General features: G+C 35.6%; 1 protein-coding gene across 1 annotated transcript in view; it reads right to left on the bottom strand.

Moving 5' to 3' along the window:
• Positions 1–14,076, bottom strand: part of RIC1 (RIC1 homolog, RAB6A GEF complex partner 1) — a 54,410-nt gene that overhangs the window by 24,925 nt on the left and 15,409 nt on the right. Inside the window, exon 3 of the mRNA XM_009274262.2 lies at positions 9,930–10,006. Coding sequence (XP_009272537.1) covers positions 9,930–10,006 — 77 coding nt within the window. The remainder of the gene's footprint in view (positions 1–9,929; positions 10,007–14,076) is intronic.

Raw genomic sequence — 14,076 nt, 5'->3', positions numbered from 1 at the left:
ACCTTTCCAGAACAAAACCATGGCGACAATGAAAGATTATAGCGAAAAATGAGAAAAATTACTGTAAGGTTAGTTAATCTACCACCCACAGATGGTAACTTGTAAAAGCATTAAATTATTAAAATGTTTGCTTTGCATTTCAAAAGAAAATTAATTACAAAATACAGCTGTCTTGGGAAAGACACGTAAGCTAGCTTACTTGGACTGTAAGTAAGTACAGTCCTTCATGTAAGACAGCTATCATGGACTGACAGGAAGTATGAAATAGAAAAAAAAAAAAGGTGACTAGTTAATACTAGCATTGTCGGGTTGTTGTGTTGTTTTTGTTTTGTTTTGTTTTTTTTAAGAGTAAATGAGACTGCATTTCTTGAAGTTCATGAAGCCAAATCCATCTGATATGGCCTGGTATCTTTTAGACTCTGGGATTTCACAGACGAAAAAAATACATTATACAGGATTAATTCCTTCAAATCTCTATGTCACTATCTGCCATGCAGCATCCTGGGGGCTGGAGAAACACTTACAAAAACCCATGTGTTTGGAGACATGCCTTTCAACCCATGTGGACATACAGGTCCAGATAGTATACTCCCAAGCAAGATGAAATGACTCTGGGTTATCAAGAATCAGTGGTACAACTGAATCTTGTAAGCAAACGACTAAAATGGAGAGAAAAGGATTGTGTAACGCATAAACGTTACTGTTATGTATGTATAACACACCATGTAACATGCCTGTTGTAACTGACTGAGCTACATAACGAAGTATAAACACAGGTTTCTGCACAGCCCAAACTATAAAGCCAGAATGGTTTAAAAGACATCTTTTGCTGGAAGAGAAATTTTAAGTCTCCATGTGGGCAGGCTTCTTTGTCTTTAAACAACTTTGCCAAAAATAGTTTGCAAGAATATTTCAGTATTTTCAGTTTCATGAGCTAGTTTCAGCAAATTTGTTACCATCTGCGGAGTATATCTTTTCCCATTGAGGCACTATCATCATGACTGAAACTCCGAAATGCCAGTATTTTAATTCATTGCCCGCGATTATGTCAAATTCATAGATTCAAAAAGAAACCCTTACTATGGGTTCAAAGGGGGCACAATCAAAAGTGTACTGTGTTCATATACTACACATCTGCATGAGTCAGCCTTACCAGTTAAGTTACTTTGACCTTTAAACAAAGAATGTGCACTGCTGACGGAAGCAGGAAAGAATGTTTGGTCTGGGTTGCCACATCAGCATCTGCTACCGTTGTAGCTGAACTTTAAGTAACTCACTTTTGCACAAGAATTGAGAGGAATGGACACATTCCAGTGACCAATCAGCTGCATGTTGAAACAAATATAAATTACTTCACTTCTATTCACTAAACCTATGAATAAAATCTCTTAACACTCAGAACTGAGAAAAATTTCCCACTACATCTGCAATCCAAGAAAACCCCAAACATGGGAAGACTAGGAATGCCAGCCTGTTTTTTCAAAGGTAGAATACAATATTTACAGGGAAGTTTCAGATCTTGAATTGAAGTTCAGGGTGCACTTTTTAAATCACCGGGTTCATTCACCGTTTCCTACTTAGCATGTAATCAGTGACATGCTTGTTCACAGAAAACAGAGCACTCCATGATGTAACAAAATGTCTTTCAGATGTTGAAAGCCTATGTAACTGTCTCTCATGAATCACCTTTTAAGTAAGGGTAAAGAAGAATGGTAAAAGTAAGTCTACCTTAAGGCCTTGCCCTCTTTCTCCAAACTCCAATTCTCTCAGCTTTCTCCACATTAACCTTCTCCTGCTGTTCAGTTCTAACCTGACTTCCCCAAAATGAAAGAGGAGCCTATTAAAAAGTGAATTGCTAAAATTCTTAGCATCAAGTCATAATTTTTTGTATTCATTTGATCTTCTTGCAGGGGAAGAACTGGCTCTGGAAGTAACACTGATTCTGTTAGAAGAAAAACCGTAAGCTCAAACTATGATGCAAGATGCAACAATAAGAAAATGGAGAAGTGTATTTAACCCACCCCCCCAAAAAAAAACCCCAAAACCAACAAACCTAGATTCAAGAAAGAAGCAGTACCATGCAAAAGCATAGTCAGCTAGCCTCCCCTGAACTGGGAGGAAGAATTTCCTTGGAGTTTGTTATTTGTGGTGGGGAGAAGATTCAGGGAGGACACAGAACAACAGCCAGCTAATTTTTCTAGCAGCAGTACTGCACTTATGTTCTCCACTACATGCACAGTGGTTAAGTGATACAGCATGATCCACGGACAAAACTCACTCAGAAATATCACTATCAGACTTAGTCATTGCTAGCAGAAGCAACTAAGAAATACTTAGGAAGTTAATTACAGCAGAATCTGAAAGGGTGTACTTAAGGACTTCTTTGTAATTTGCAATTAAGGTATATAACACATCATCTTTTTTAGTCTGTTCTAAGTATTTCAAAATAATGCTCAGTTTTTCAAAATAATGTTCACTGTTTTCTGCTTATTACTGAAGAATTCTAGTCCAGAGGTAGAAATAGCATTAGATTAGGATTTAAGTTTCCACCTTACTACCTGGGTTAATCACAGTTATATAGGTAGCTGTTATGGCTGGATAATAGTCCAGAAAAGTTCAGAGATGCTCTCACAGTCAACAAGTATTATGCTTCCAAAAAAAATTAGTGTGGCTAATGGCAGATATCGCATTAATTTAAAAACCAAATAGGCAAACAACAAACAAGTCAGTAGCATCCATTCCCACTAGTCAAATCACAGCTGCTTGGGAAGTAATGGAGACATTTTACTGAAAAAAAATATTAAAGACTCCAGACTTGCTCATCAGTAAATATCTTTAGAACAAATAATTGATACAAACAAGGTAAAATATTTTTATACTGCTTTGGGGCTATGATATTCTTAATTGTTGCTGCTAAAATGGTTTCTTCAGTAGTACTTTTTTGGGGAAAAAAAAGCCAAACAAACAAAAAAATCCCAACACCTTGATGTTTCAACTATTAAGAGCATTATACATGTGAGAAAAAACAGGGCAAACAATGTTTCTAAATGAATTTACACTACCAAGAATTCTGAGTTGCTCTCCTTGAAGGCACAAAAGCAAAAAACTGACAACAGTTATTATTATTGCACTAGCACAATTACACAACATTTATTAACTGTTTTTAAATGGTTCATGTGAAGACTTCAGTTAGTGAATTGTCTGTACAGCTGAGGACTTAATATATACCTATACCTGATTCAAAGAGCCTGCCTTATCACCTCTAAACGTGTGATTCTGCACTAACAATTCATTGCCCACTATGCTTTTTAGTAATGGTTCTCAAACAAGTAAAACAAGTTACACTGAGCTTTGATAGCCCTAAACCTGCATCTCTCCTCCATACACTGCAGGAAGCCACCAGCTGAAGATGAAGTGTGTCTGGCTGGGTCCAGAGCTACACGCACACAGATTGGCAAGAGCTGGACAAACAAAAGTTTAAAAAGAAACAACTATAAAGAACGAATAAGGGTTTAGAAAAGTAATTGTTAGTACAGCCTTTTCTACCCAATTGAGTAATAACAGGTTTCTGTGGTTTGAGAAGAGAAATAACGAGCTAGCGTATTAATCCACTATTCATGTAAAAAAGCTAAATGGTTTACCAAATTATTATTCTAGTTGCAAAGATTTCTTGATGACATGTTAAAACTCCTGAACCACATCAAGGGCTAGCAAGTGCCATAATGGTTAATAAAAAATCTCCAACTAATCTAGTTTTAAAAATACATTTTCCAACCAATGCCAAAAACAACTTACAGAGAAAACCACATTGTTAAAGTTTAGTACAAGCTTAATTCCGAACAAAAATTACTTAATAAGTTAATTAACTGTACACCTCATCAGTTACCCTTGCAGAGTTTAAAGTTCAAAACCTTTGTACACACTAATCTTAAGTCTGCTGAATCAGGAAAAAAATTCCCACTGGTGAGGTAATTTATGGCACCTATAAACAATCTTGCTGTAGAAAAGGAAAAAGCTTTGAAAAGTGCCAGAAAGAGTAGGACATGAAGACAGTAACCAGACATATAAGCAAAGCAACAATACAGCATTGCAAACCAGGATACAAACACTAGCTTGTTCACATGCCCATACTGGTTAGAAAACGACTTCAATTTTTAAAGCATTTTCAGGTACTTAAAAATCTGCAGCATTGAGGTCTTGTTCTAAATTTACACAACATTCATATCACCTTCCCCCACCCACCCCCCAAATGCAGGCTCCCCTTGAGGATATGAAGAAATCTGAGGCAAAAGAATCTCCAATTACCACATTTAGTTTATTAGCCATGTAAAGTTTTTTTAGGTTTTGTCTTTTTTAAAGGCAAAAATATCTTCAGCATTAAGTCACCGCATGCTGTCTCTTCAAGTGAGAAATCTTAAGTCACTCTCCTTGCCAAACTCTAAACATAAATAACTATCAGTTCAGTACAGGGAAGCCTCTACTGTGATGGTGTTACAGATCTCTTCACCATGAAACAAAGGAGTATCTGCACACATTCCTTTGGAAACTCCTCAAAAAAATATTACCGTACCTTGCCACAGCTTACAAAGCTATAAGTTTGCTTGTGTGCATTGCCACTTTTCTTAGGCGTATCACACGTGGAGATTAATTTTATTTTACCATTCTATTATCTTACCATACATACATTTTCTTCCTGTTTTATCTTGTAATGACTTTAGTAATACGGTGGTAAAATTAGACTGAACTAATTGAAGCAGGACTCTGTACTTGTGCTCACTGCAGGAAAAGTATCCCAGAATGTGGGCTACTGGCCAATACTGATTCTCTTCCAAGTCTGCTCTGAACTGGAGCAAAGTCTCTAAGAGCTGGAATGAACCTGCAGACTATTCTGGCTCAATTTAAAAAACAAAAAGACCCCAAAACCCCACACAATTACTGCTTTTTTTCCTGTTTTTAGCCTAACAAATTAAGCAGTATACTTTAGGTTTTCATTGAGCATGAATGTCTGTTCACTCCAAGAACAGACTAGCAATTCCTGGCCACATATCAACAGAGCCAGAAGTATTTTCTTCAATAGAACAACTACAATTCATAACATCCCTAAAACATTACAATTTGACAAAAAACTATCAACTGACTCCAGCAAAAATTTAAAAAGCTTCCTTTCTTTATACATAAACATTCAGAAGTCATGACAGAATGCTGTGCTTATGATATGAGCACTTGTTTTATCACATTAATCTAATACTAGATTTTACATAAAATGTGCATAATGCCGAAGAGGTCAGTTCCGTAACCCTTACAATATCTACATAAGTATATTTTAAATTGGTTAAACCTCTAAAGGTATAAAATAGCTAGCATTTAAAAAGAATTTCCCACTCAACCATCTTAAAGTATTTCATATATTCTTGATTTTGTAAGAGCTATGCCCTCAGATATTGACAGATGTTGATAGAACAAACTTAAAAGGTTTTGTGGGCTCCAGCCACAAATGTTGATAATCTTGCATTCCAGCATTTCCATTAAAACACTGAATTTCAGAATATAAAGACCATTACAATAGGTTAATATGAAAAGGAGGAAGTCATGCCAAATGGCCATTTTTAAACAGGAAATCAATTTTTCTAGACTCTGATTCTGTCTGTTTTTAAAAATCTGGTTATTTCACACTACTAAAACATAAGGGGAAGCAGAAACTCTTGCATTCAAACACAATGAGAGCTTAGCCTCAACTCACACCTTAGCTCTTCTACTAAATCTGTGTTGATTAGATTGGGAGAGAAGAGAGACTTGGCCCTAAAAAAAAGAAAATTATACTGTGATTAGATAGACTGCAATGCGTAGTGAGTTATAAACAGCAAAAGTGTTTCTGTCACTTCCCATGCAGTTTTGTGGTTTTTTGTTTTTTGTTTTTTTTTACCTTGAAGCATTTCGTTCAAGCGGTACCAGCAAAAAACTTTTGCAAGCGTAGTTAGTTTACTCAATAATTGTATGCTAGAATAGTTCTGTTAACAGATCAAATACAGGCAAGCTCTTCTGGATCATCTTGCTCAACAGGCATATATAGTAACCACTCTGTGTAATAAACAGCTATAAACTGGAAGGACTGTACTTTTTCTCCACAAACATCCCTCTCCCATATGAACAAATGAGGAGGTATTTTTATTTTCAGCAACTTTTTTTGGTCCTTTTCTTCAAATCAAGGCTAAACCATTATCAAGCAGATTGTAAAGCAGTCATTTAAAAAATATCAATACTACATAAAGCTGCAACTTTACTGTGGCTGCAGTGTCCCAATCTGGAAGACTGCAAAAATAACTAAAGTCAAGAAAGTGACTGTCTATCATATACCTTATCACCTGCTTTTCTGATGTTCTTTTTTTACTTACGGTAAGATACACACATTTCATTTAAATAAGAGCTAAGCTGACAGGAGAATTTAAACACAACCTTTCTCAATGTTTTCACTTGTATGGGATCAAACCTAGCTGCAAGTTCAACTTCAGGATACTGACTAAACTAGAAAATCGTGCACCAGGATTTTGGCACAGCTGAGGATGCTACTGGTGTGTATTCCCAGTGCACGACCACCTCATTCTGTTGACCCATACTGCCTAAGAATTCTGTTAGGCTGAAGCTGTATTAAGAGAATTTTCCTATTTTTTTGTAGTCACTGCATTGAAATTTTATGTTTCTGTCAGAACTGGACATTACTATTAAAAGAAAGGATACTAGAGAACAGGCTTCATTCTGCTTACAAAAAGTTAGTAGATATGGATAGTTCATCAACATCAAGAATTATTCATGATTTTAAAAAGTAGAATAAGACTGAACTTTTAGGAGCACTGACAGAAGTGTGCTCACTATCTAAAAAAACCCCAAAAACCACAACTGATGATATTCTACAACATCTCTTAACTTTCTGGTATGTTGTGGAGGTGTCCAGAGAGGAGAATGGTAGACAAAAACACCTTTACCTCAAATATGCAAAGTTTGGAGACCCACATTTGAACCTGTTGTCCACCCATTTCACTGTTTTTACTGACTTGTTTCTAGCAACTGTCCTATCACACCACTAATGCAAGGACCGCCTTACCTTTTTGTACTCTCTGCAAAAATCACCACCCTCCCACTCACTTTGCCTAACATAGGTAAATATCACATAAGACAGAGCTGGATGAGACATAATTAATATTTGCATGAGAGTTAAAATGTTGCAAGCATTTGCTTTATCACAAACTATCATACAAGAATTATCATACAAGTATCACTGAGCAGTCACTCCATGTTCTTGAATTTTCCAGTGCTGCTACTTAATGGCTACTTCATGGTCACCATCTTCTAATGCCAGCCTTTTATTATATGCCAATTTGCAAGATAAGCTACTGGAATCCGGGGGAGGGGATGAGGAGGGGTAAAGAAGGGAGATAGGCAGGTTTAGTTTCCCCATCGGGTCAGCAACCCAACTTTACTTAAGGCACAGCTGCATAATCACTGCTGCCAACACAGAGAAAGGAGCCAAGAACACAGTTACAGTGGGAGAAAACAGTAAGATGTCCCCTTTCAAGGACAAGGCAAGTCACGTACAAGGCCTTTCACTGATTTTTAATGGCTTCAGAGTTAACAAAATTAATTTGTTCAGTCCAGTGGAAATGAAATCCAAGCATTTCAGTGAAATTATGTCTTTGGAGAATGAGCACATGCCAGAAGAAAGTTTCAATTTTGGGCTTTTGGTTCAGTTTGTCTGTTTGTTCATTTTGGACTGGTTTTGTTTGTTTGTTTGTTTTTTAGTACTTGATCTACAAAGCCAATTAGTGAAACTGCCTACAGGCAGTGCACTGTACCTGTACTAAAAAAAGTTCATCCCATTATAATAGCTTACAGAATAATTTGATGTTAATCACAGCAGGCATAATTGACACACAAATGCTTGTGTCTTTCTTTTGATCTAATATAACCAGAACAGTAGTAATTTTATGTAGGTTTTCAAAATTGAGGGCTAAATATAGACAGACTAGTAATCCCAGTAAATTCAGTGAGATCATTCATCTGCTTAAAGTTAAGCACATGCATTAGTCTTACGAGATCGTGAGCAATCTATCATAAACACTCTAGGGACAAACACCTTGTCTTATTCATCCACAGAATCAGCATTATACCCTTTGGGGCTATACAAATATATCTTAAAATCCCCTCCATTCAACACACAGCTAACAGAAAGACTTTTTCATAAAACACACGCTTTTAAGTTGACAACACAAATCAAATACCAATGCTTTATATAAAAGTTAGACTGGTTAGTCATTGACTGCTTAATAGATATTTTCAAATGTTCTGACATGTGGCAAGTCTAAATAAACCTTCCAAAGGTTCTTTTTTAAACTCTTACTGCATTTTTATACATATTTCCATATATTTTCAGATTTTGCCAACAAAAAAAAACAACTTTCTAAATAGAACAATAGGAACATACCATAAACTATTGTTTAGTCTTTTGCATTATGTACAGCTGAAGATATACTATCCCTTTATCTATTTCAACAGGTTGCAGCAACAGGTTGTCTGGGTTTTTTTTTTCTGATGACAGTAAGTTAGATGTGGAAAGTCAGTTTGAAAAATGCTATTCAGGTCTCAGAAAAGGCAAGTAAAGTAATATAACTTGTCTACGTTAGTCTTAAGTTTTTGGAAAATAGACAAGTAAGTTGCAACAGTAAATTCCATTGAATTCCAGAGCTTTGAGGGCTATTTCAGAGGCCAGAAGATGCATTATAGTAGTAACACACACAAAATTTTCCACTCAATGAAGTAAGAATTCACTTTGAAATCATTTACTACCTGCCAAATCATTTCTTCCTATACACACTTGTAAAAGAATAGAGATTTAAGATTTAAATGCTCGTGAAGACCTGATTTTTTTTTTTTTTTTAATGTTCATGGTTTAACAGTTATGGTTTAAAAAATCAAAATGTTTTCCTCCTACATGACATCATAGGTTAGCTAATGCTCCTCATAGATGTCCATTTGGAGACACCCACCGATCAACTTAAAACTTGTTTTATGAATATGAAAAAAAACTAAAATTAAATTGACTAGCATTATCATAATGATGAAGGTATATATAGAGATATATCAAAAAAAGCAGTTTCTAGCCAATGAGAAATCACGAGTGTTTTATTATTCCTGTGGACAAATTTGATTCAATCAGTGACTACAGATTCTGCCTACCTAAACACACACAGACACACATAAATACACCCCTTGAGGTTTTAATTTGTCCTAAATATTTCCCAAGTTTGCCAAATCCAAAGTCAACTAAGTCAACCACAAATACATCCAACATACAGTCACATTTTAACAGACAAAATGTATTCTGTCATTCACAATAACAAAAATAAGAAAGACAATAATGACAACATAACACATTTCTGCTAAAATACTTGTATATTCTTACTAAAAATGATTCATATTCTTTCCAAAATATTGAGAATTTATTCCCCATTTGTTTCAAAAATCTCTAGGTTATTACAAAGTTGGGGGTGGAGAGGAATCTGCTAAAAAATTGCACCCTAATAGTTCCTAAAAAACATGACTTATTCAAATGAGTTACTCAAAAGGAATTATTAAAGCTTGTTACAGATCATGAATTTAACAGACTACCTCAAATTATAGAACTAGACAATTTTAAGCCTGCTATTTAGGATTTTGAGAGCTTGTAAGATGGACCTAAGGAATCTTACCAGCACACAGCAAACCATTTAGACCAACTTCTCTGAACTGACTAAGTCATAAGAATGATGCTTCATATACTCATTGATTTTTAAAACATACTTTGGAAGGAAATATTTTTTATCATAAAATCTGCTTAGGACTTGTCTAGTCATATTTTTTCACACTGTGGGGATGCAAAGAAAGTTTAAAATACTTACTTGGGATACATTGGCTCATAAAGATACTTGTCTCTTGCTGATGGGATTTCAAAAAATAAGATGTATCCATTTGCAGTCTGAAAGAGAAACACTGATAAGATATATATCTGGTCTATCTGCATGAGTAAAGACTCTTGATTTCTACATATGTCTCATATATTGAACACAAATATACACGCATATCAAGTTTCAGATATATTAAAAACCTGTGCATTCATTGAAATTCACTCTAGGTAAAATCCATACTAGCCCTTAAAGCCCACTGAATGGATCACTCAGTAGGTAGAAAAATGGAAAAACACCACTGTTGATGTATGTGTCCAGCAGAAATTTTCCTCCGATTCATACAAATACATAAAACCAGACAGCTACATCAGATATTTAGAACTTGGGCACCTAATTCCCACCAATGAAGAGAATTAATGCAGAAAGCATGCAGCAGAAGGTAGCAAGCCTTCAGAACAAGACTTCCAGGTGTTTGACCACATATAGACACTACAGAGTGCAAAGAAGCTAGGCACTGCCTCTCAATGTTGGTCATCCAGGTAGTTTTAAAAAAATCCTCATGTCAATGCAGTATCTTTAGATACCACAACACCTTTCCAAAATCTTCCGGTGTCTGAAAAAAATTCTACTATACTTCAATCCCAAGTCATATTCTGTCATTCTGGAAGACTGACTTCAAACTATAACGCTATTCAGAGAACAAATATAAATCATTTAGTTATCAGATGTTCCAGTCATGACTAGAAGCTGATCCAGTAAGCACAGGAGAGGCAGATGACCAATAACATTAATTGTTCAAAGAAGTATGATTTGTTTAAAGCACAAATTTATCCTTCAGGCAAATTGGCAAATGCATTTTGGTTAAACAGTGTTTTCCTCCAATCATTTTAATATGGGCTGGGCATGTACCCAAAGCACTATTATTGGAGACAAAAAGCACTGAAATGAATGGTTTCAAGTTGCTTTGCAAGGTTGGTTTCCTTTTCTTTGAACAAAGGAAAAAGTAACACTCTTGTTAGCTTAGTTTATCTGTTCACAGATGCCATGGTTTTGCCCAGTCAAACATTTTGCTTTATCAGGAAAGAAATTCCTGTTTTGGCTTCAAAGTCCAAGAAACACAGATACTCGCTTTGAATGAGAATAATTTTCTCATGCAAGAATAAAATCCAAACCATAACGGTGAGCTTGAGACAGGCTGAAAATAAATGGAAGCTTTTCTGTGTGCAGTAATATCATGTTCAGGTATTATGTGGTAAAGAAACGTGCTCACTTCTGACATCTTTACAGGTTCCTTCCATTACATCATTAAATATTTAACCTGTAAGTTATCTTATCCTGGAAGGAAAAGTAAAACAATACTGTGAAGTATCTTTATACTGACATTATGGTACAAAGGGCCTTACTGAATGCTATTCAAAGCACCAAGTTGCTATTGCTACAGGTTCATTTCTAAATAGAACCTCAAATTCCATGAAGCTGGATGAAATGCAGAAGCATTCAACCATACACTTCCTGCAGACTGATCATATTCATTCACATAGGTTTCTACATTGCTTCAGAAATGTCTGTGCTGCAATGAAGCTTACTAAAGTAACCACCACTGTCATCCGTTCCCTGATCATTCTCATCTCTGGCAGTCAAAAGTATAAACATATAGTACCTTGCAAGGGATTTCACTACATGGTTTCTCATATGCTATGACGTTTAATAAAGCTCTGCCTTAGCTATGGGAATGCACACTGAAGAGCAGTCTATATCATAGGACTGCCTGTAGCAGGGGAAGGACTAAAATGCCTTGTATATGTCTCTATATTGAAGCATCTTGACCCAATTCACAAGTTTGTTTATTAGAATTAGCTACCTTGTGTGTATGTACTAATCTAGACAAGAAACAAAATATTTCCCAGTAACACTGGAAAAATTACAAATGCAGCAATATGAGAGAAGAAGCTACAAAATATCAGGGGAAAAAAGATCAGTTCAGAAAATGTACCAACAGTTTAGCAATAGAAGATACTAGTAGTAAAAGAAGTTAGAATTGCTAGGGGATGATGACAATGTAAGAACTGCTTAAGTTTGTTTAACTGCATACCATTAAAGCTACTTGAGGTATTTTATAAAGCCTTATATGCTAGACCAAAGTTTGCCTTCAGTACAAATAATAATTACCTCAAAGCATATGCTGCAAAGTGATTTATTTTCATTGAGATGTTCTGAACACTCTGGCAGACAGAAACAAAAAACACTGTATATCACTGCTCTGGTAGACATTAAATCCAGACTACACTCCCCATCATTATGTCATTAAAAAAAAAAATTTAAAAAGTGAATGTACCACTTGGCTAATAAGTACATACTAAGCCTTTTGTTCACCTTCTTAAAAACAAAGTACAACATAATTTTATTACTACATAAAACTACTACAATCAAGAAATTCAAGAGCACAGGTAATAACAGGTAAGAAACTAAATCACCTTAACTCAGCTTTCAAACTAGTATTTTTAGGTATTGCACAGAACTTCAGTAATTAACTGAAGTTAATTCAGTTCAACAAAACTAGTAGTACAAACTATTCTTTTTTAATCAATAACTTGTTTTGCTAGTGCTCCTTCATTTGTACTCATTAGTTTTCTTCTTAAGAAAAAGTCACAAAGCAGGTAGAAAATGTTTATTCTCTTGGAAAGAAGTTCACAGTTTTACTTGGGGATAAAAGTATCATGCATTAGCAGGAACACCTTCTTCATTAAGCTCCCAAAACTGCCTTTCCACCCTGTCTCTCTATACCAATATTTGTAAATGTGGTCTTTCAGTAGGACTCATTAACTGTTTCAAATTAAACTTCATATGTATTCCAAAAGCGTATTAAAAAAAACTTGCAAAACGGAACTGGTGCTAAAACTACCGTAACAAACATGCTTGACTATATTATTTGTATATATACACCCAGGAGATGCAATACAAGCATAAGAAACATGAAAAATATTAGAAATCTCATTACACTCATTATTTTATAAACTGTTTGACCATTTTGAATTTTAATTTGTAAAACTTAAGTTTACAAACTGAGACTTCATGGGCATTTAGATTCTGACATCATCTGCCAAAAAGAACACTACACATTTAGCTGCAGAAAAATGTGAAAGTACAGTAACTGAACTGGCAGAAATTAAAGCTAATCTGACTGTCAGCTGAACCATAAGGTCTCTTGAGCAAATGGATCCCAACATCACAGAAAAAAGATAATATGCAAAGTAATTCAATATAGCAACGTAAATCTCTTCTGAACTACTGCATAAAGGCATAATTAAAATGTGTTTGGATAGTTTACTTGTGATTATATGCTGTATTATAAAATTGAAGAATTATTTTTTTATTCATAGTAAATGTTACAGAAGTCTTCTTTCTGCCTTTGCTGGTAACTGTTAGCATTTGCTAACTGAAGATATAATCTGACACTAACAGAAATACTTCACTGCACTGATTCCATGAGATCCTTTTAGGTGATTTAAACATTCTAAACCAACCACTCAGAAATGTCTACCCCTGCATTACACACAAGAAAATGGGAGCACAGGAAGTTCAGTTGATTTAGAGTCATGATGATATTGGTAGAGACACGAACTATTCCATAAACTATCTGGTATTTTCCACTAAGATAACATCTGATTGGTTTAAAAACTACAAAGCATTACAGGCATCATTTTAAGCACAAAAGATATTAGGAGATGAAGTCTTTGTGGAAGAAGGGGCAGGCGACTCAAGAAGAGTACAGGGATCTCGTTAGGTCGTGCAGGGAAGAAATGAGAAAGGCAAAAGCCCAGCTAGAACGCAATCTGGCTGCTGTCGTTAAAGACAACAAAAAAAGTTTTTACAAATATATTAATGACAAGAAGAGAGCCAAGGAGAATCTCCATCCTTTACTGGATGCGGGGGGGAACATTGTCACTGAGGATGAGGAAAAGGCTGAGGTACTCAATGCCTTCTTTGCCTCAGTCTTTAACAGGCAGACCAGTTATCCTCAGGGTACTCGGCCCCCCAAGCTGGAAGACAGGGACGGCGAGCAGGATGAACCCCCCATAATCCAAGAGGAAGCAGTCAACGACCTGCTACGCCACCTGGACGCTCACAAGTCTATGGGGCC

Source organism: Aptenodytes forsteri, unplaced genomic scaffold (assembly GCF_000699145.1).
Source record: "Aptenodytes forsteri isolate BGI_AS27 unplaced genomic scaffold, ASM69914v1 Scaffold46, whole genome shotgun sequence".
Lineage (NCBI taxonomy): Eukaryota > Metazoa > Chordata > Aves > Sphenisciformes > Spheniscidae > Aptenodytes > Aptenodytes forsteri.
This window is presented reverse-complemented; position numbering and strand designations above follow the sequence as displayed.